The sequence below is a fragment of the Drosophila santomea genome, chromosome 3L, assembly GCF_016746245.2.
Source record: "Drosophila santomea strain STO CAGO 1482 chromosome 3L, Prin_Dsan_1.1, whole genome shotgun sequence".
Lineage (NCBI taxonomy): Eukaryota > Metazoa > Arthropoda > Insecta > Diptera > Drosophilidae > Drosophila > Drosophila santomea.
This window is the reverse complement of record NC_053018.2, coordinates 19,641,123-19,661,684: the sequence shown is the minus strand read 5'-3', so window position 1 is coordinate 19,661,684 and position 20,562 is coordinate 19,641,123. Positions and strand designations below refer to the sequence as shown.

General features: G+C 43.1%; 7 protein-coding genes across 13 annotated transcripts; 1 reads left to right on the top strand and 6 right to left on the bottom strand.

Annotated features, from left to right (window-relative positions):
• Positions 1-514: 514 nt before the first annotated feature.
• Positions 515-1,552, bottom strand: LOC120448117 (seminase). The gene is made up of 2 exons (XM_039629923.2): positions 918-1,552; positions 515-773 (listed from the first exon to the last, which is right to left on the bottom strand). Exons 1-2 carry the CDS (start codon positions 1,519-1,521, stop codon positions 556-558), a joined length of 822 nt encoding a protein of 273 aa, XP_039485857.1. The 5' UTR covers positions 1,522-1,552; the 3' UTR covers positions 515-555.
• Positions 1,553-1,627: 75 nt separating this feature from the next.
• LOC120448114 (nardilysin) lies at positions 1,628-5,024 on the top strand. Its single transcript, XM_039629918.2, has one exon. The coding sequence runs from the start codon at positions 1,796-1,798 to the stop codon at positions 4,967-4,969; it is 3,174 nt and encodes a 1,057-aa protein (XP_039485852.2). The 5' UTR covers positions 1,628-1,795; the 3' UTR covers positions 4,970-5,024.
• Positions 5,025-5,180: 156 nt separating this feature from the next.
• Positions 5,181-6,262, bottom strand: LOC120448115 (seminase). The gene is made up of 2 exons (XM_039629920.2): positions 5,570-6,262; positions 5,181-5,502 (listed from the first exon to the last, which is right to left on the bottom strand). Exons 1-2 carry the CDS (start codon positions 6,225-6,227, stop codon positions 5,282-5,284), a joined length of 879 nt encoding a protein of 292 aa, XP_039485854.1. The 5' UTR covers positions 6,228-6,262; the 3' UTR covers positions 5,181-5,281.
• A 37-nt stretch (positions 6,263-6,299) lies between these two features.
• On the bottom strand, positions 6,300-7,395 carry LOC120448116 (seminase). 2 transcript variants are annotated; one of them, XM_039629921.2, is made up of 3 exons: positions 6,773-7,385; positions 6,682-6,720; positions 6,300-6,612 (listed from the first exon to the last, which is right to left on the bottom strand). In XM_039629921.2, the coding sequence occupies exons 1-3, from the start codon at positions 7,380-7,382 to the stop codon at positions 6,392-6,394; spliced, it is 870 nt and encodes a 289-aa protein (XP_039485855.1). In that variant the 5' UTR covers positions 7,383-7,385; the 3' UTR covers positions 6,300-6,391. The 2 variants fall into 2 exon arrangements, with proteins under 2 accessions (XP_039485855.1, XP_039485856.1); XM_039629922.2 differs by lacking the exon at positions 6,682-6,720 and having other exon boundaries at positions 6,773-7,395.
• Positions 7,396-7,488: 93 nt separating this feature from the next.
• LOC120448111 lies at positions 7,489-11,563 on the bottom strand. Of its 3 annotated transcripts, XM_039629914.2 has the most exons (10): positions 11,322-11,562; positions 10,870-11,258; positions 10,719-10,804; positions 10,550-10,651; positions 10,202-10,489; positions 9,928-10,135; positions 8,417-9,873; positions 8,190-8,361; positions 7,779-8,123; positions 7,489-7,719 (listed from the first exon to the last, which is right to left on the bottom strand). In XM_039629914.2, exons 1-10 carry the CDS (start codon positions 11,458-11,460, stop codon positions 7,588-7,590), a joined length of 3,318 nt encoding a protein of 1,105 aa, XP_039485848.2. In that variant the 5' UTR covers positions 11,461-11,562; the 3' UTR covers positions 7,489-7,587. The 3 variants fall into 3 exon arrangements, with proteins under 3 accessions (XP_039485848.2, XP_043861912.1, XP_043861913.1); XM_044005977.1 differs by having other exon boundaries at positions 10,202-10,651; positions 11,322-11,563; XM_044005978.1 differs by lacking the exons at positions 7,489-7,719; positions 7,779-8,123; positions 8,190-8,361; ... (2 more) ...; positions 10,202-10,489; positions 10,550-10,651 and having other exon boundaries at positions 10,719-10,816; positions 11,322-11,483.
• Positions 11,564-11,570: 7 nt separating this feature from the next.
• On the bottom strand, positions 11,571-15,440 carry LOC120448112. Of its 3 annotated transcripts, none has more exons than XM_039629915.2 (9): positions 15,216-15,440; positions 14,769-15,160; positions 14,633-14,718; positions 14,480-14,581; positions 13,897-14,422; positions 12,418-13,847; positions 12,189-12,360; positions 11,791-12,135; positions 11,571-11,736 (listed from the first exon to the last, which is right to left on the bottom strand). In XM_039629915.2, the coding sequence occupies exons 1-9, from the start codon at positions 15,340-15,342 to the stop codon at positions 11,605-11,607; spliced, it is 3,312 nt and encodes a 1,103-aa protein (XP_039485849.1). In that variant the 5' UTR covers positions 15,343-15,440; the 3' UTR covers positions 11,571-11,604. The 3 variants fall into 3 exon arrangements, with proteins under 3 accessions (XP_039485849.1, XP_039485850.1, XP_039485851.1); XM_039629916.2 differs by having other exon boundaries at positions 14,790-15,160; XM_039629917.2 differs by having other exon boundaries at positions 14,769-15,141; positions 15,216-15,344.
• A 174-nt stretch (positions 15,441-15,614) lies between these two features.
• LOC120449887 lies at positions 15,615-19,428 on the bottom strand. 2 transcript variants are annotated; one of them, XM_039632564.2, is made up of 9 exons: positions 19,188-19,428; positions 18,739-19,127; positions 18,599-18,684; positions 18,439-18,540; positions 17,861-18,377; positions 16,490-17,781; positions 16,260-16,431; positions 15,863-16,207; positions 15,615-15,801 (listed from the first exon to the last, which is right to left on the bottom strand). In XM_039632564.2, the coding sequence occupies exons 1-9, from the start codon at positions 19,336-19,338 to the stop codon at positions 15,670-15,672; spliced, it is 3,186 nt and encodes a 1,061-aa protein (XP_039488498.2). In that variant the 5' UTR covers positions 19,339-19,428; the 3' UTR covers positions 15,615-15,669. The 2 variants fall into 2 exon arrangements, with proteins under 2 accessions (XP_039488498.2, XP_043862050.1); XM_044006115.1 differs by having other exon boundaries at positions 18,748-19,127.
• Positions 19,429-20,562: the final 1,134 nt, after the last annotated feature.

The following is a 20,562-nucleotide window of genomic DNA, read 5'->3' as shown; positions in this document are numbered from 1 at the left end:
TGTCCGTGTCGCCGTTGTTGAGTAAAAGTACTCAAGTCAAGCCGTCGAACGTCGTTTTTAAAAAATTGTGCCCCACGGCCAGAAGGCACAGCCCCAGTTTTTGGGCCCCGTCATCCCGGGACCAATCAATTATGGAATCGGTCAATGATCAGCATGGAGCTGCCTACTCCCGCCTGCACGCAATGGCCAAAAGGAGTCGGAGTCGATCGATGGTCACTCGCTGGCCGGTGGACCATGGTCGCGAAAGCTTCAGCAACTAACTTATAATGACATCAAATTAGCTCTTTAAATGAGTACTAGTGAATTAAAAGTCTTTACGAACCAAATATTCATATTCAAATTCGTACTCCTTTTATAAGAAGAGTGTAGTGAAAATCATATTCATTTCCTTTCAGCACAAAAAGAATCACAAAATGACATACTTCGATATGTAGGCCTTTTTAATATCAATATTTATAACCCTACTACTATCCTACTACCGCCTACAAAACATTAAACAAAAACCAAAATCATATTGAAGTTTCTTAATGCAGAATGTTTATTTCGGTGCTCTGCTTAGCGGGATAGCAACATATTTATGGTTCTTTCAATGAAAGGTTTTACGAACTGAACATCTGTATAGACACCGGGATACTTTCTGCTGGCACAACCGATTCCAAAAGACACAATGCCGCAGACTTGCTTATTGTAAACCAAAGGACCTCCTGAATCGAAGGTGCAAGCATCCCTTTTTCCCAAAACTGAGGCGCAAAACATGCTGTCCGAAATGGAAACTGCGTAGAGGGAATTCGATTTTTAGCAGATTGTTTTATAAATTCAACGCAAAAACTTGACACTGTAAAAACATACCAAATATGTCTTCGCTTTTATAATAAAGTCTAGAAAGTACTTTGATGTTACAGTGCAAGCTTTCTCACCTGCTTCCCGATAGACGTCGCTGCACAGTTTTTTTTCAATCACAGGCACTGATACGGATCGCAGCATAAGGCTCGGACCATCGCTTTCCGATTGGGTCATTCCCCAGCCGGCAACGACCAGGATCATTCCCGTAGTCAAGGGCGTAGAGCACAAGGATATAGTTGCGATGTTTCTTCCCACCATGGGCCGATTCAGCAGCAGCACAGCCACGTCCATGCTCATGGAGGATATTGTAAACTGGCTTGACTTGATGATGCGCTTAACTTGACGGCGAACGCCTTTGTCGCTAAGTCTCGAGATGCCACCTTCCACACTCCAGGCTTCGCTGAGGTCTCGCTCCTCAAAACAGTGCGCCGCCGTCAGAACAATTAGTTCCCTGATTAGGGCACCGCCACAGATGAAAGTGTTGTAGTAGCGCATTGCCATTAGGTAACCGCCCAACTTCTCGTTGGTGGTCACTCGGCCACCAACAACTCGGGTTTGATAAGCCCGGGGCATCACTATTTTGGCCAACTTATTCACGTCAATGGTCTCGTTGAACTTCAGGGCATAATTGTGCATTGCAGTGCCAATCAGCAGGAAGAGAACAGAGAGACGTTGCATTACGAGCGCTAAATGGATTCTAACAGCCGCTTAGTATCCGTCAGTATAAAAGTCGCATTAGGCAAACTAATTGAGGTGTAAAATATTTTAATGAGAACTTTTATTAATACATTAACGGCCACCAGTTGATGCTCTTCTAACAAGTCAGTTTGCAAGCCCGTTTAAAATATCTCCGTTCGTATGCCATCTTATATGCTTCTGTCTAACTGTCAGAAAAAACACCCCATAATGTACATAAAATACATATTTTTAAATTATTCGTTTTGTACTGAGCATGTGTTTTAGGCCACGCCTCGGTCTAAGAAGGATCACGAAACAAGTTCAAAAATGGCTTACTCGACAGCAATATCCAATGAGTACGGCCTCAGTTGTGGTCCAGTATCACGAAGCACCAGACAAATCAGAAGGTGACCGAAAACATTACCGTGCCCTGACCTTATCGAATGGATTACGTGCTATGCTAGTAGCGGATTCTTATACTGATGAGCCCTCAATTCATCGTGCTTCCAGCGAAAGTTTGAATTCCTCTATCGAGCATTTCCACGGAAAATTGGCGGCATGTGCAGTACTTGTTGGCGTTGGATCATTTAGTGAGCCGCGACAATATCAGGGATTAGCTCATTTTGTGGAACATATGATATTTATGGGATCTGAGAAATTCCCCGTGGAGAATGAATTCGATTCGTTTGTGACTAAAAGCGGAGGCTTCAGTAATGCGCATACTGAAAATGAAGACACTTGCTTTTACTTTGAGGTGGATGAAGCCCACCTGGATAGGAGTATGGATCTATTTATGAACTTAATAAAGGCTCCACTAATGCTTCCTGATGCCATGAGTCGCGAACGCTCTGCCGTGCAGTCGGAGTTCGAACAGACCTATATGCGAGATGAGGTGCGGAGAGATCAGATCCTGGCGAGCTTAGCTAGTGAGGGGTATCCACATGGCACATTCAGTTGGGGTAATTTTAAGACCCTTCAAGAGGGCGTGGATGACAGCAGGCTGCACAAGGAGCTTCACAAGTTCTGCCGAGATCACTACGGCTCCAACCGAATGGTAGTTGCAATTCAAGCTCAGCTGTCGTTGGATGAGTTGGAGGAATTGCTTGTTCGTCATTGTGCAGATATTCCTACCAGCCAGGCGAATCCCATTGACGTTTCCCAGTTTAATTACCAAAAAGCCTTTCGAGAGCAATTCTACAAGGATTTATTCCTAGTTCAGCCGGTTGAAGATGTGTGCAAGCTGGAGCTAACTTGGGTGTTACCCCCAATGAAGAACTTTTATCGCAGCAAGCCGGATATTTTTATTTCCCAACTCCTTGGTTATGAGGGAGTTGGAAGTCTATGTTCTTACCTGCGACATCGTCTCTGGTGCATTAGCGTTATGGCAGGAGTTGGTGGAAGTAGCTTCGACTCCAACTCAATATACTCCTTATTCAATATATGTATATATTTGACAGACGATGGGTTCGAGCACATGGACGAGGTGCTAGAAGCCACATTTTCGTGGATTAAGCTTCTTATTAATAGCGATCAACTTCAAGCTTCCTACAGGGAATTTCAGCAAATTGAAAATAATAATTTTCGGTTTCAAATCGAGCTACCCTCTATTGACAATGTTCAAAGCATTGTTGAGAGCTTTAACTACCTGCCTTCAAAAGATGTACTCACAGGACCTCAGCTATATTTTCAGTACGAGGAATCAGCTATTGAGCTTCTAAGACAGCATCTAAATAAATTTAATTTTAATATAATGATCTCATCCTATATACCATATGAAGAAAATGATTACGACCAGAAAGAGCCTTGGTTTGGAACTCAATTCAAAACCATCTCTATGCCTTCAAAATGGCAAACTTTGTGGGAACAGCCAGCGACTTTAAACGAGTTGCAATATCCGCAACCGAATCCCTTTGTAACCACGGATTTTACAATACATTGGGTAGAATCAGGAAAACCACATATTTCCAGAAGTCCGAAGGCCTTGATCAGAAATGATTTATGCGAACTGTGGTTTCGCCAGGATAACATTTTCAAACTTCCAGATGGCTATATAAACCTGTACTTTATCACTCCCTTAGTTCGTGAAAATGTTAAGCAATATATGTTGGGAGTACTTTTTACATATTTGGTGGAGTTCCGAATGGCCGAACAATTATACCCGGCATTGGAGGCTGGTCTTACTTATGGCCTATACATCGGTGATAAAGGATTGGTTATGCGTGTCAGTGGCTACAATGAAAAGCTTCCCCTGTTGGTAGAAATAATATTAAACATGATGAAAACTATTGAGCTGGATACTGACCAAGTGAATGCATTTAAAGATCTTAAGAAGCGACAAATTTATAATGCCCTAATAAACGGAAAAACTCTCAATCTTGACTTGCGACTTAGCATTTTGGAAAACACGCGTTTTAGCATGATTTCAAAATACGAAGCCGTTGATGATATAACCATAGAGGACATAAAAACCTTTAAAGATCATTTTCATAAAAAAATGTATGTAAAAGGCTTAGTACAGGGAAATTTTACGGAAGATCAAGCCAAAGAGTTAATGGAGAAAGTACTTTTCGCATATGAAAGCGAGAGTGTGGACAATATATCGGCCTTGGATAATCACTTACTGCAAATCCCATTGGGATCACACTATTTAAGAGCTAAAACGCTTAATGAGGATGATTCGAATACAATTATAACCAATTACTACCAAATAGGGCCGAGTGATCTGAAAATGGAATGTATCATGGATTTGGTGGAATTAATTGTAGAGGAGCCGTTTTTCAACCAATTAAGGACTCAAGAGCAATTGGGCTACAGCTTGGGAATTCATCAACGAATTGGCTATGGTGTGTTGGCCTTTCTAATCACAATAAATACCCAGGAGACGAAACATCGGGCCGACTACGTGGAGCAACGTATCGAAGCCTTTCGGTCTCGAATGGCTGAACTTGTCCTACAGATGAGTGATGCAGAGTTTTTGAACATACGAGAAAATCTAATTAGTGGAAAGAAGCTGGGCGACACAAGTTTGGATGAGGAGGTCCTGAGAAACTGGAGTGAAATTGTCACCAGAGAATACTTTTTTAATCGAATAGAAACGCAGATACAAACGCTGGGTAATTTATCAAAGGAGGATGTTTTAAACTTCCTTCATGATTATGATAAAAATAATTTAAGAAAACTCTCTGTTCAAGTGGTTGGAAACCATACTAAAACATCTGATTCGACAGCCCAAGCCAGTCGTTCCGGTTCCTTGAGTAACTTATTAGACGATGTTCAGGACGATATTGCAAATGAATGGGTTTCAGCTAAGCCATTGACCGATAAGATCAGACTTGAGTTTTTAGGAGAGAGCGATGACCCTTCAAGCATTAAGGATATTTATGCCTTTAAAAAGTCTCTATATGTCTTTCCGCTGTTCAACACCAATCCAAACCTTGCAAAAAAATAAAATCATAACTTCCAATAAATCTAGTTCGATTACCACTGCTTAAAAGACTTTTTAACGTTGCTCAGCATGATCAGTTAATAAAATGCTTTAAAAATGTATAGTCTTGTTGTAAAGCATAACCAGAACAAATTATGATTCTCTCCTAATTCATTGTGAATATGAACTAATGCCGGACTACGGCATCCAATCTTACCAGAGAAAATATGAAGCATTCCAAGCTAGATGCCTATAAATTACCGAGGCTAATCCGATAGACCGGTATTAAAGGCCGATATATTTTAAAAATGATTTCCAAATGAAGAAAGCTTATATTCATTGCTTTTCTAGCAACGCCTTAATGCTCTTCTCGATAAAAGGCTTCACGTACATAACATCCGTGTAGACGCCAGGATAACGTTTGCTAGCACATCCAATGCCAAAGGACACTATCCCACAAACCTGCTTTTTGAACACCATCGGTCCACCTGAGTCAAAGGTGCACGCATCCTTGCGTCCCAGCACAGCAGCACATATCATGCTATCAGTTATTTTAGCTGTAAAATGATGAAGTATATAAAATAAATAATACAAAAGGCCAATTTAGGATCCATTTTAACTTACCCATGGGCTGATAGGCAGCGCGACAGTTCTTTCTGTTAATAATTGGCACCGTCACCGTACGCAGCAAGTTTTGAGGTCCACGTCCCCGGGGAGCGGTCATGCCCCATCCGGAAACCACCAGTTCTACGCCTGGCTTAAGGCTCACCGAGCATAAATCTAGTTTACCGATGTTTTTACCCGTCATGGGAGTTTTCAGCAGCATCACCGCCACATCCATATTCATGTCGTCCTCTCGAAACTGTTCGGACAAGATAAAGTCCTTAACATGCCGTCGAATACCTTTCTGATTGAGACTCGACATGCCGCCAGCCACAATCCATTGGCCTGGCTGCATTCGACCCAGAAAACAGTGGGCAGCAGTGAGGACGATGTTATCCTTGAGCAGTGTACCACCACAAACAAATTCGTCCTCATAAAGCAATGCTGTTAGGTATCCGCCTAACTTGGTATTTGTGGTCACTTGACCACCAATAACGCGAGTCTCATGTGGCGGAGGAAGTACCAGCTTGGCCAGCTGTGAGACATCGAGGGTGTGATTTTTGCCCGGTTGCCCACCTACATCCGGTAGGGAAAGCACTATTTTCTCCTGTTGCTGACCGTTTACTTGGATCGAAATTAGAGTGCAAGCCAGCACGCAGCAAACCAGAAGACATGTCATCGTTCACAGGGAGTGGAGTGGAATGCCACTTCCTCACTAAACGTTTCACCCAAATCAGTACAGAAGTGTGGCGAATGGGGATAATCCGAGACAAACCGTACTTATCAGCGACACAGTCCAATAAGTATCAGATATAATCTCATTATTTAATTTGAAAAATTTAATCACCGTTTTGCCAGCAACACCTTAATGCTCTGCTCGATAAAGGGCTTCACATACATAACATCCGTGTAGACACCGTAGTATCTCCTACTGGCACACCCTATTCCAAAGGACACGATGCCACACACTTGATTTCTGTACACCAACGGACCGCCGGAGTCAAAGGTGCATGCGTCTTTTTTTCCCAGCACTCCGGCGCAAAACATGCTGTCTGTCAAATTAACTGCAAATAATTAATGTTTTTTAAAATGCTTCTTAAGACTTATTGTCTACATAAATGCGGGTTAAATACCTTTTAAAAGTATATCAAAAAGCTTGTGACTTTCCCAATCTAAAGTTACCAAAGTTATTAACCCGTTGATGCCCTGCAATATTCCACTCACCCTTCGGCCGATAGGAAGCACGACACGTGTTTTTATCCACGATTGGCACTGTCACCGTGCGCAAGAGTTTCTGTGGGCCAAACTCATAGATATCGGTTAGACCCCAACCGGAAACCCGGAGTTCCGTGCCTGGCACTAGGTGGTTTTTGCACAGTATTAGCTTCCCAATGCTTTTGCCCCTCATGGGTCTCTTCAGGCGCAATATGGCCACATCCATGTTCATGTCCTCCTCCCGAAACTGGGCCGACTTGATGACTTCCTTAACTTCACGCTGGATACCTCTATCACTGAGCTTGGAGACGCCGCCGACGGCCAACCAATCTCTGATCTTCATCCGGCCCAGAAAGCAATGCGCCGCTGTCAAGACGATAAGGTCATGGAGCAGGGTGCCTCCGCAAATGAAGTTCGATTCGTAGCGCAGTGCGATTAGATAGCCACCCAGCTTTCCATTCGTAGTGACCTCACCACCGACGACACGGGTCTGGAAAGCGGGCGATTTCACTACCTCTGCCAACTTTTTCACATCGATGGTCTCGTTGAGGTCCTGGGCAAGGACATCTGTGCTGGTCAGAGTGACGGCCAGCAAGCAGTAGAGCAACAGGCGTTGCATTGCAGACGAGGGGTGGAGAGCAAAAACACCAGACTGTTTCTGACCAACTACTCTATTAAAGCGTTGAGAAACAACTTAAGCCAAGCCAATGGAAATAATTCGAGACTTCGTTGTACGGCAATTGGATTTAATTGCTGGTAATTGGAAAGTGTACACTGTGGTCTGTGTTTGTTTGGCAGTTGCTAATTGAGCAGCGTTCGCGGATCTAGGAGAAGCTCAGGGGTCTGATCTCCTGAAGGAGCTGGCGAAGATAGTACATCTGGTTGGCATCGCGATTGCGCATATCCGTGGCATGTGGATACATGGAGTTGATCAGCTGATGCAGATCCGAGTAGGTCTATTGGGTAGGGATATTAAATACGTTTTGTTACAATATTATTGACATTCGGATCTCACCCCAATGTTACGCCAGGTACTTTTAAAATGCAGCTTTATCACTTTGCTGTCGTCCGAACAGAGCTCCGAAACTTCAACGAAGGTCGAGACCTCGGGCGTTACGCGGACCGTGACCTCCGAACCATCGTGAACATCCCTGGTATTTCGTAGACAAAGCACGATATCCCGATCTCTCGCTAGACGATTCCACTGGCTGCGGCTAAACTTCATCAGCTTAATGTGCACGGCGATGGCATCGTAGATATGCAACTCAGCCGCCAGGTGCTTCTGCGAAAAATAGCCCTGATCGATGTAGAAACAAGCGTCGAGCTCCGCAAACACGTTCAGGTTCATGTCCTGAAGGCGCTGTTATGGGACGACAAAAAGGAAATTATCTCTGGGAATTATCTCTGGAGGTTAGACATATTAAACCTTGCGAAGCTCGACGAAGTCCGAGATGGGTTTATCGATATTTATATACTTGAAGGGTCTAGCAATGTACTCCTTGGGTATATCAATCGCATGGCACCGGATGCCATCCTTGCTTATGAAGAAGACAACACGCACATGGTAGGTGTCCAAGGTTAAGATGATCTCATCGGGACTGCAAGGCAGACACAAAATATAATAATTATGCTAGACTCAGCTTAACACCCTACTTCTGCTCGTTCCTCTCCAATTCCCAGTGACTGAAGGGGAAATGCGCGTATCGTCGATAGGCGAATCCGAAGTGTCCCAATCGATCTGTCTTCACCAAAAGCACCTTACTTTCCCTATCAAAACTTGACTCCAGAATGAACTCGGTAGTCCATTGGGCGACTTTTATGGGCTCTGAACTTTGAGGCAAAGTCCGCGGGGGCAGTCGACTATCCTTACTGGTCTTAAGCAATTGCCCACCAGTGTCGCTGGTTTCACTAAGTTCGTACTCTATTTCCACCTGTCGAGATACGCTTAGGGTGCTTTCCTCCAACCCTAACTGTCTGACAGACCGTCTTCCGAAATAACTCTGTCGATGGGATCGAGTCGTAGGAAGGGGATCCGATAAAGATTTCTTGCTCATTCTGACGGCGTAGGTGTTTTGTTCTACTATTCTTCTCGGAGCATCTATGTATTTGTTCTTAATGCCTTCTAATGTTCTTAAAAGGCCAATCACGGTAGTATCCTCTTTCGAACTATCAATGCGGCCAGCTTTCACATGCAAGTCGGTCATCAAAGGAAACTTCGGGTACAGTCGTTCTGGATTGGACTGATCTTCGTAATTGAAACATAGCTCCTCCATTTGTGAAGATCCCACTGAGTCGGTCAATCGCCTTTTGTAAAGTTGAACAGCCGGTGTTTTTTTCAAGGCCTGTGCTTCCGTCTTTTCATCCTTGAAGTCTAGCGGGAACTTAAGCGAGGATATCATTCTGGGTAAACATTGATCCTGAAGAAGGCGAAGATTTCTTCTCGATATTGGCTCCCCCAGCAGCTTAAAGTTTTTAAACGTACTCTCATATGGTATCTGCTCCGTTTCCATAGCGCTCTGCCGCACAATTGCTAGAGCAGATGGGCGATAGATATTGATGGAGTTTTCTCGAGCCGGCTGGTGGTATGTCGGCTTGTTACTTTCTGATGACCTTTCTTCTACCGTGCTTACAGGCCCTGACGTGGTAGTCACTCCGTGTACCGGTTCGCTTTCCTTTCGGAGAGACTTTCGCATATATTTTTTCTTTTTATCTACCTTTTTTACCAATTCGTCTTCTTTGACTTCCTGCGGTCGTTCTATTTCACTCTCAAAAAATTGGCAAACCATGGGTTCTCCCCATATACACAAATGATCGGGCACCTTGAAGGTAAGAAAGTAATAAGGTAGCTCATTTGGCTCCAAATGCAGTGGAACATCAGAGGCTTTCTCGAATACGGTGTTACGCTTTATATCTGCTTCGATTCCCAACTTGGTAGATCGTCTACTAGATTCCTCTTCCTTCGATCCGTCCAAAATATTCAGTGACTTCCGCAGAAGGCGTCCATCCTCATGCAGCGTTATATTACATTTCTCAAAAGCGGTATGTTTAGCCTTTTGCACAAAAACCAATGAGACTATGCCTCCTATGATGATGAAACGACGCAGGTTCACCTATAGGTTCCATTTTAAAAAAATCAAAACGTTACCATTCTTTTAGACACATACCTCTGATGGCTGTAAGTTGATATTGTCTGGGTGGAAATATCTATTAAAGAAGTCAGAGCAATCTCTTTTCTCGTGTTCCAGAAATATCTTGTGTGGATCAGGAAACATGCCAGCTGGTAGCTCTTGTGGCATTTTAGGCGGCTTTGGAATCTTTGCTCTTTTCTTCTGAGGTTTCTTCTTCTCTTTTGCTTCGGCGTCGGCAATAAAACTGGAAAAAAATAAACGTTACGTATTACGACAATATGGCTTTATTCCTGACCCTGTATATATTTACGATATGGCCTCATTGTAAGCTCTCATTTCCGATTCCATGCGGGTCACGAGTTCCTCCTGTATATCCATCTGGGTCATCCATTCGCTCATTACACTATCTGCAATGTCCACCAGGCCGCAGTTTGGGCTCATAGAACTATCGATGACCAGCTCAAAGCTCTTGGCCAAATGGGAGAGCGGATCGAAGAAAGTGCGCACGCACCGCAGAGTGAGATTATCGCAAAGCACACTAAGTGGCAGTTGAATAGTTACACCCACGCAGTTCAAATTGGAGTGCATTAGCGGTAGCCTTAAAATAATGATTAATGAATCTTCAGATACTCGTAGTCCCAATAAGACAACGGCATACTTCAAGTAATTGAATCGAATGGGTACATCCTGCAGTCCCCATATCTCCAGGTCGAAGTTGCTGCAATTATAGCAGTAACTTGACAAGATACTGTCCTTGTTTCTACGAGATAAGTGCAAAGTTTCGATCAAAAGGGAAGGAAAGGAAAATAGAAATTCGCATGGCCTACGTCATCAAGGCATCAGGAGAACAGACCACGCGATAGGTCAGCTTGTCAAGGAACCTATCAATTTCCCCATAAAGTTCATTTGGAATCTAGACAGAAAACTAAAACACCTAGATTCCTAGAACCGTAGCTCCTATATACAGTACGATTTTACCTTATCCAACTCAAGGACTTGAAATGTTGGCAGACGTACCAGCTCATCATCGTTACGGAGAACTCTTCCTACCCTTTCTATGGTTGCCAGAATTTTTTGCACTGTTTCATCGTAGAGCTGTCCTATGTTTGGCCTTAATTTTTTCAAGTTTTTACGGGTCATATCCTCTCTATTAGGTGCTTGAGAGAGTAGACTGCGATCGTTCACAGAAAGAACCCAGCTTACTTCATTAGCGCAGGACTCCTGCTCCTTATAATTAAGCTGGAATATGAATTTTCGAATTTCGGCAGGACGACTGGGGTTAGGCAATCCATCACAGGCCAAGTAACTATTCCATTTGTCGTTACGCAACTTTTGTTTCTGAAGTACCCTGTGCTCTTCGATGGCATCTGAAGAAAAGACTTGCTCAAATTCTAAATATTTTACAGATAAGAATTATTGCAATACTCCACCATCAATAAAGGCAACACTCGTTTTAAGATCCGCCAAACGCTGCATATACGTATTTCTTCGGGCCATCCACTCGTCCTCCGAAAGAAGTTCCACTGTTGGTTTTTGGGAAACCGCGTCCTGGTTTTTCTTTTTTACCATTTTTTAACAAGTTTTTTTGTGTATTTTGTATAAGTGTATCTGGGTCAATTAACAAATGTAACTGACAGCATAGACATTTTTTAAAAATGACTGTAATCCGACAATATGAATCATTGTAAAATTTATACAGAAATCTTGACAATCCTAGGAGTAACTTAAAGGACGAATCTCATTCAGAAGCCTTTTAATATAGACGAAAAGCATCGCGTCTTTATTGGAACCCTCTAGGGAATGGGGATTTAGCGAGTAAATGGCCTGCCCAAAGTCATTATAAGTCTGCAATTAGGGAATTGTTGATAAAAGGCCTGAGAAGATTAAACATATATTCACGTTAACGTTCCGCCAAGTCTCCTCGTAACGAAGCTTGACCACATTCACATCATCGGAACACATCTCGGAGATCTTGACAAAGGTTGTCTTCTCGGGTGTAATACGCATTGTGACCTCCGAATAGTCCGAGTTGTCCTTAGCTATCTTCATGTCCATGATGATGTCACGGCGTTGGGCGAGGCGATTCCAGCTGGATCGGTAGAATTTCATCAGCTTGCATTGCAGGGCCATGGTATTGTAGGTGTGCAGCTCCGAGGCAATGTGCTTGATCGAGAAGTAACCGTTTTTAATGTAATAACTAGCATCGTTTTCGGCAAAAATGTTTAGGTTCTTTTCAATGAGCAACTGAAAAAGAGAGAATAGGGCTAAAACACGTTGCAAGCACTCCACAAGCCTACCTTTCTCAATTTGCGAAAGTCCGAGATTGGCTCAACAAAGTCCAGGTACTTCACCGGCTTGGCAGTATATCCTTTAACCAGATCGGTCACATAGCCCCGCACTCCTAGGGCTGTGATGTAGAAAATCATTCGCACGTGAAATGTGTCCAGACTGAGTATGATTTCATCTGGACTGTATAGGATGTGATTTTTAACATAAAGTATCTAAGCGATGCGTTAGACCACGTACTTATCCTCACTTGGCTGTATACACCAGTCGCGGAATGGAAAGTGCTCGTATCGTTTGAAGGCCAATCCGAAAATTCCCAACCGATCCGTCCTAAAGGTAAGTGTGTTTGTTTCCAGATCTATCTGTGATTCCATGATGTACTTTTTCGTCCAGTGATCTAGCCATTTTGGAGGTTCACTGTCCACAGGACGAGTCTTGTCCGTATCGTCAAACCTGGATGACTTTCGGGTTGATCGCCGTTTCATCGCAGAACCACTCCTAGAGTGCCTAGTTTTCGAAGCCCTTGGCAAATTAGTGTTTTTAAGCTTTATATCTGATGAACTTATGGCAATCATTATATCTGAGTCATTTATTTTGGTTTTAGCATCTAAGCCACTCCTTCTGCCATTTATATGTGCAAAGGATGACCTCTCCCTAAAACTTAAAGCACTTGATCTTCCATCAATACTTTTGATTTCCCACTTTTCCGCCTTTTTCTCGGACTTCTTGGACTTTTGGAGATCAACTTGATCTAACATTTCTAGGGGCCTCTGCAAGTATTTTTCTTTGATGGTCTCCAAAGTGGACACTAGTCCACACGCCGTGGCTGTATCCGCAGAATTGAAATATGACAAAAAGTCAGCAGTTGCGAACTCTAGAACACCCGCCTTGTCGAAAATAGGAAACGTCCTTTCTGGGCGATCTTGCGTTTCAAAATCAAAGAAGACTTCCGCTGGTGTTTTAGCTTCTATAGTTGTTTCGGTGTCAGACCTTTTTACTAGGCGGTTTGGCTTTGCCTTTAGAGCTTCGGCTCTTAGATGGTCTTCGATGAATTCGCTTGGAAACTTAAACGAGGAAATTATGCGAGGCAGACAAATTTTTTCGAGCTTTATAATTTCTATCTTATTTAACGGCTTCTCCAAATTGAAATCCGTTATCGGTTCTCCCCTGGAAGGAAAGGGTCCATAGATTATACTCTGCTTTAGAAGTGATTTCAGAGGTGGTGAAAACTGATTAGCCAATGTCGATCGCACACTGCTGTCCTCCCTTTTGTTTAATTCCGTTGATATACGTATGGGAGAAAGTAAGTTTAGCGTTACGAGAGTGGCCCCATCTGGAGTCCTTGTTGGGGTCTGGAGCTCCCTTAAATAATGGCACACTTCGGGCTTGCCCCACCTGCATAGATCTGGCGGCAACTGCAGGGTTACCACAAAGAACGGCAGCTCATCATCATTCAGCTTCATTTGGGAAGTACCGAGCGTCATTCTGGTGTACTCGGTAAGTCGGGACTTTCGATTATCTTTTTGGGCCACCACTTGGGGTATGACCTCTAAAACACGACCCTTCTCGTGCAGGATGATGTTGAACTTCTCGAATTGCGTTTGGTCCGGTCGCCGCACGAATGAGATGTTATAGATTCCGCCAACAATTATACACTCCCTAAGATTAACCTAAAGGAAAGTTATTAAAAGATATCAACCGTTGGAAACGTCTACTCACTTCCTCAGGGGTCAAACTAAGATTGTCTGGATGGAAATAGGTTCTCAGGAACTGCTTGTATTGATCCTCTTCGCGAAAAAGGAACTCATTGAATATTTCGGGATACATGCCCTGAGGTACAAGGGGAACTGTCTTCGGGACCTTCGGGATAACTATCTTTGCACGCTTATCACCATCGCCGCCCTTGCCAAACTTGGCCTCCTTGGCAGCCTGCTCGGTTCGCTCGACAATGAGCTGCATGAGTTCCTCATACTCCGCCCTCCTCCGATTCATGATGTTCAAGGTCTCCTCCTGGATATCGTTCTGCATCAACCACTCACCAACCACAGACTCCTCCATGTCAGTGAGTCCAGCATTGGGCATGAAAGCGCTGTCGACCGTCAAAGGTTCGTAGCTCTTGGCTTGCGGCGATTGGTGGTCAAAACTGGTGTGGACACAGCGGATGGTAAGACAATCCCAGAGCGCACTTTGGGGTACCTGAACCTTGACACCCGTTTCCTTAAAATCGACCATCATTAGTGGTACTCTACAAGAGATATGATTGAAAACTACTAGTCAGGTGAAAGTTACTGCGGGATCTCACTCCAATTGCTGAAACAATATGGGAACGTTGTAAAGACCCCAGAGATCCATGCGCCATAGATCACATGAGTGGCTCCATCTAGCCACTATTCCATTAACGGATCTTAAAGAGATTTTGAATATATTTAACACACAATGCAAATAAAACACATACTTCATATAGGCCTTTTGCATGCGCAATATGCGATAAGTAAGTCGATCAAAGAGGCTTTCAATCTCCAGTTGGACATCTCTATAGACCTGTGGGTCGCTCATTGGATTAGTAGCTCTTAAATTGGATGACCACCCACTTCCAAAAGATCAGTCAATACATTTTTTTGCATGCGTTCCATTTCCACCTCATTATCCATCAGAATATCCATCTGCTGCAATACATCCATACACTTCTTTAAATTGCTCTCAAAATAGGAACCAGGATTATCAACAGCGGTTCGCTGCAACACTGGTCGCGTTAAGTCCTTTTTGTAAATATCTTGTGTTAGAATACTACGCTCGTCCACCCCCATTGTCCAGTCAATAGAGTTCTTCGTTTCGATTTCTTCGAAGTGACGAATTTTGGCCAAGAAAGTTCGAATCTCGATTGGGGATCGCACCTTGGGCAAGCCATCACACCGAAGAAACTGATCCCAACGCTCCTGATTCGAACGCTCTTCCTCTAGCAGTCTAAAATGCAGGAGAGCCTCTACAAAGGGGATCACGATTTTTACCAACCCTATTCGAATTGACCAATACTTTACTTCTGAATGTAGAACAGGCTGCAGCAATATCGTGCATTCGAATGGTGTAATTCTTTTGACGCTCCATCATTTCAGCTTCGCTTATCAGAACCGTTGTTTCCGCATATGTCCCACTTTCTTTTCCCATCTTAACCTTTTTCTCCAAATAACTGGTATTAGTATCCTCCTAAACAATTTTTATTGTTTTTATATTTGTGTGTATATTTTTGTTGTTTTTTGGTTGAGTACATGTATACATCTGAAAGTTGAAACAAGGATTGTGTAGAAAAAAAGGTTGGGTTGCTTTGAAATTAATTGATAAAATACCATCTCGCGGAAGAACAAAAACCAGCAAAGAAATCTATAATTCTTTATGAAATCCCAGCCACTCGACAAGAAACACCATATAAATTTCTGTGCACTATTTATTTTACTCAAGATCAGATAGTATAGATGTACAAAATATATTGAAATTCTACGAAAAGCTTAAAAGCCGTATTTCTTTGAGCATTCGAGTTACATAATATAGAAGAATGGAATCCTTATTCCGCACTTCTGTGGCATTCGGCACCATTGAGTTTATAGCCTGATGTAGATCCGTAAAGTTCTGCAGTTTACATCATTAGCATTCCATATATGTACATTTGATAAGAAACACAACTACTTACTCCAATATTTCGCCAAGTGTTATTGTAGTTCAGCACAATAACATTCACCTTGTCTGAGCAATTTTCTGAAATCTGAACAAAGGTGGTTTTCTCTGGAGTAATGCGCATTGTGACCTCTGAATAATCCGAGTTATCCTTGGCGATCTTCATGCCCAAAATGATATCGCGTCGTGGGGCGAGACGATTCCAGCTCGATCGGTAGAACTTCATCAATTTACAATGGAGAGCCATTATATTGTAGGTGTGCATCTCGAGAGCCATGTGCTTCATTGAAAAGTATCCGTTTTCGATGTAGAAACTAGCATCGTTCTCGGCAAATATATTGACGTTTTTGCTAATGAATAACTGCAGAGAGAAGCCGTTGAAATTGGAATAACCCCATTTACTGTAGGCTTACCTGACGCATTTGCCGAAAGTCTGATATTGGCTCCACAATCTCCAGATATTTAACCGGGTTGGCCGTGTATCCCTTGCTCAGATCAGTCACATAGCCCCTAACTCCCTTGCATGTGATGTAGAAAAATATACGAACATGGAACGTGTCGACGCATAGTATGATCTCATCAGGGCTGAAAAAAAAAGGGAAGTGAGGAATATGGGTACGCCTCTGGATATTTACAAACGCACTTTTCCTCATTTGGCTGCAATGACCAATTACGAAACGGAAAATGCTCGTACCGCTTAAAGGCCAAACCCAAAAGTCCCAGCCGATCTGTCTTGAACGTAATTCTATTGGTCGCTTTATCGATTACAGTGTCTTTAATGTACTTGGTTGTCCAGTGGGTTACTTCCACTTCGGTCCCCTGATCAGTCGTTACTTGGGATTTCTCTGAGCTGATACTACCTCGATCCGACCTTTCCGCCCTAACACTTACGCGGATTCTGTCACCAGCCCTAGACAATTTACGTTTGTCTTTCTGTCCTTCTGCTAATTCATCCTCCTCCTTTAAGCCCAATTTTTTTTGCTTCTGTTTCTTGTCCTGCTCGTCGGGCTGGCTTAATAGGTCGACAGGCTTTTCCCGATACTTCGATTTAATGTTGTCGAATGTTTTTAGAACTTCGAGCGCAGTTTTGGGGCTAACAGGACCTGGTTCCGAATCATCCACGGGAATGGGATATTGGATGGGATCAACTTGTGGAAAGTGGGGGAACATTCGTTCCGGACTTTTCGTCTGCGAATTATAGTTAAAATCTAAGATCTTAACTTGATTAACGACTTCCTCTTGTCGTTTGACCAAAGCCTTTGGGCCCTGTCTGAAAAATTCTTTTTTTTCATCTTGAAGGTCGGCGGGAAACTTAAACGATGAAATGATCCGGGGTATACAATATCTTTCCAACGCTCTAATTTCCATATGGTTCAGTGTTTTCTGCAGCTTGAAGTTCTCTAAGGGAACTTCGGCTGTTTGAGCCGTTCCCACCTTACTCTGTCTCAGGAATGAACGAAGACTAGGTCGAAATATGTTTCCAGAATCACTTGAAATTCGACTGCCCAAATTGAGCGCACTCTCCCTACCGGCATATTCCGAATGCTTTATAATACTTTGCATGGTCGGCGCCCAGAGGGATTCGCGCTTGTAATCCGTCGGAATAAGATCCTGCTCGGTCATATAATGGCAAACCACGGGCTCACTCCATTTGCAGAGATCCGCGGCCACTTGCAGGGTCACGATGAAATATGGAAGTTCGTCATCCTCCAGCTTGATTTTGGTGCCCCGGTAGGTCTCCCTGGTTTTCCTGGCTATTCTCGAGCTACGCAGCGTTTCCTCCTTTATATCGGCCTTCATTTCTGTCAGTATGTGAACCACACGTCCATCCTCGTGCAAGACGATGTTGAACTTCTCAAACTGAGTTTGGTCAGGTCGTCGGATGAACATAATGCTGTAAATGCCACCAAGTATGATGTGCTCCCTAAGATTTATCTTAATGAGGTGTAAAGGCATTATTATTATATAATTATTTAAATGACCCGAATTCAAATAACTAACTTTTTTTACTCACTTCGAACGGCTGCATATCTAAATGCCGTGGATGATATACCTCATCGAGATACCCTAAGTACTGGCTATCCTCCATTCTGAGGAAATCTTCATAGATGTCGGGAAACATGCCTGTTGGAACCTCTGGGGGTTCTTTCGGTGCCTTTGGAATTAAGATTTTGACCGCCTTGTCGGGATCAGTTTGTTTGGCCGCCTTAGCTGCCTGCTCCGTTTTCTCGGCGATGATCTGCATCATGTCCTCGTACTCTCGCCTCCTCGCTAACATCAGACTCAATGTCTCCTCCTGAATGTCGTGTTGCATGTGCCATTCGTTGACAACCGATTCCTCTATGTCCACTAACCCAGCGCTGGGATAATTGACCGATGCTGCAACGGGAGTATCGAAGCTCTTGGCATTTTGCGAAATGTTATCGAAATCCGTGTGTAAGCTACGAATAGTTACGCAATCTGTAAGAACACTCTTCGGTATCTGGACTTCAACACTCGTGGCTCTAAATTCGGCCAACATAACTGGCAATCTAATAATTATTCCGTGCTGTTACTAATTCCGAAAACTGCTTCCTTCTGGGCGTTACTTACTCCAATTGTTCAAAAATAATTGGCACATTTCGTATTCCCCACAAATCTATTCTCCATGGGTTACACATGTAGCTCCACACAGCAACCCGACTATCCTTGGATCTAGGGCATATAAAGGTGGTCAGATAACCAGATACCCATTAGATAGATTTATACAGACTCCATATATGCATCTTGCAGTCTCAACACTCGATAGGTTAGGCGATCAAAGAGGTCACTAATTTCCGTCTCGACTTCGGTGTAAACCTATAGAGAATGGGCTCTTACTTTAGCTGATTGATCTGAACAACATACACCTACTTCAATTACATCTCTCTGTCTTTTTTCTGACATTCGCACCATTTCAGCCTCGTTGTCCAGCATTGCATCCATTTGCTTCAATGCATCCAAACACATTTGAACATTCCGGTCATAGTGAGTGGCCGGATTATCTTTGTTGAGCATCATCATACGTCGGGTTCTGTCCACCCTGAAGATATTCTGATTCAATATGGAGCGTTCGTCCACCGACAAGGTCCAGTCCATCGAATTATTCGTTTCAACGTCATCGTAAAAGCGTATTTTGGAAATAAATGTTCGTACTTCGACGGGAAGATAGGGACGTGGCAACCCATCACAACGCAAATGATGCTCCCAGTGCTCCCGGTACATCCTCTCAACCTCCTGATCATAGAAGTCGCGTTGGGCACCTGTATCAAATAGGTATTATATTGTATAAGTTTCGTTTTTGTTCTTTAATTGATACTCACCCTTGACCAAGTCCGCACTAACAGAAAAATCATTTAGGCGGCTCATGTACTTAGCTTCTCGATCCAATACCTCATTTTCGGATATCAGAGGATATCTGAGAATCGGATCCGCAGCGGCTTTGACCGTGGACTTACTTTTTCTTTTTACCATTGTGATATCGTATTGTATATCTCGGTAATGGTAGTATGGTGAGGGAAGTTGGGACCTACTGATTTTGGCAAGAGTTATTTATTAATAGTAGCTACTCCGTGCCTACTTGTTCCATTCATAATAAAAGCGTTCCCAGCGAAAACCATCTTAAAAAGTATGTAAACTTAAGAAACAATAGAGTATTTAAAAATATTAATGGTATTTTTTAGAACTTTAATTTCGAAATTGTATGTTCCTGTGTAAAGTGAAAAATGCTCATTTCAACAAATTTGAAGATTTTCTCCTCTGGCTGAGATCCAGAAACTGAAAAATCCCATAATTTAATGCCAAACTTTGGGCAGCTAGGTGTGGATGTGGGTGCAAGGGTCCGCCCCAACAAAGAGAAAAACGCAACTAACCACACGAATGTGAAAGATTTATCTTGGCCTTTGCTGCATTCGTGCCAAGAAAAAAGCATATCAACCTGAGACCTGAGAGTGGTGAAAGTGTAGATGCAAAGCCGAGGATAAGACCCAAAGTCGAGTAGACTCAAAGCTTAAAAGCCAAAAGGCACAAAGACAATAGCTCGTTTCCAATAAATTGATTAAATTTTATGTTGCATTGTGGGCAAGCGTATCTCTCCCAGGCTCCATTTACATACGAAGAGCATGTTACGTGGCATGTCAAAGCCCGACGACCATCGACATGTCTGATCGATTACATTGATGAATGAATTTCAACAAGCCATTCCAGCTTTACTGGACGTCAAAGGAGCAGGACAACGACGTGGACATAGTCTCCTCCACAGGCACCAGCATTCCACATCCGCCAAAGCCTGGATATGTCGATATCTCGCATCTCGCATCTGGCATCTGGCATCTGGCTTTGTTTATTTGTTGCAAGTTGTCTTTTATAAATAAATGTTGATCCCAACATACAGCCATCACAGTTGGTTACCAATTTAATGAACTTGGCTCGGCCAAATTGCTTTACATTTCATTCGCCTTTAGTGGCCAATAGTTTTGACACCTTTACCTTTAAGTGGGCCCCTACTTACTACTCAATATCCATGGATCCCCTTTCTTTCGACTTGGAGAAAATGACGAGCAAATCACTTGACTGCCATGCAATCATTCAATTATAATTTGCAACCAGTGAACAAGGAGCAAGGTCTACTGCGAAGTCACTCCGCAAATAATAACGATTTCGTAGCCCACAATTGGATGACTTGCCACGTAGCTCTAC